A 675-nucleotide genomic window follows, 5' to 3' on the forward strand; every position below is an offset into this window, starting at 1 on the left:
ATGGATAGCGGTTCTGATGACGATTTGGTGTTGCACACACTATTGTCTGCGGCACAAGACGTGATTTGTCAGAGAGGCGAAACTTCACACCGCGAGAAGAAACATAGAAAATATATCAATCGGGATCGAGAGGCGGCACATGAACTTTTCGTACGTGATTATTTTGCCCCTGATAGTCTTTATGACCTGGCGAAATTCGAAGACCGTTTTCGTATTAGTAGAAATTTATTTTTACGTATAGCTTCAGATTTGGAACGTAATTATGAGTTTTTCCAATTACGATGGGATGCTAGAGGTAAACGTGGTTTTACCACAATACAAAAATGTACGGCAGCTCTTAGACAATTGGGATATGATATAACCGCAGACGCATCATATGAGTATCTGAAAATGTCTGAGAGGACGGGTCGAGATTGTACATAACTTTTCTGTGAGTATGTTATAGAGCTTTACCGTGACATATACTTGCGACATCCGACTAAAAGTGATGTCGAACAGTTGTATGCCGCGCATGAAACTAAACATGGTTTTCCAGGGATGCTTGGTAGTATTGATTGTACACATTGGGAGTGGGCAAATTGTCCCAATGCGTGGCGTGGTCAATTCACACGAGGAGATCATGGGGTCCCGACTGTTATACTGGAGGCGGTTGTTTCAAACGACCTATGGTTTTAG

The 675-nt window shown here is 42.4% G+C and overlaps 1 protein-coding gene across 1 annotated transcript; it reads left to right on the plus strand.

The window, feature by feature from the left end:
* LOC145139795 (uncharacterized) lies at positions 1-675 on the plus strand. The gene is made up of 2 exons (XM_079073496.1): positions 1-295; positions 446-675. Exons 1-2 carry the CDS (start codon positions 1-3, stop codon positions 673-675), a joined length of 525 nt encoding a protein of 174 aa, XP_078929622.1.

This window comes from Lactuca virosa, chromosome 9 (assembly GCF_052849685.1).
Source record: "Lactuca virosa cultivar CGN04683 chromosome 9, Lactuca_virosa_CGN04683_v6, whole genome shotgun sequence".
In the NCBI taxonomy this organism is placed as follows: Eukaryota; Viridiplantae; Streptophyta; class Magnoliopsida; order Asterales; family Asteraceae; genus Lactuca; species Lactuca virosa.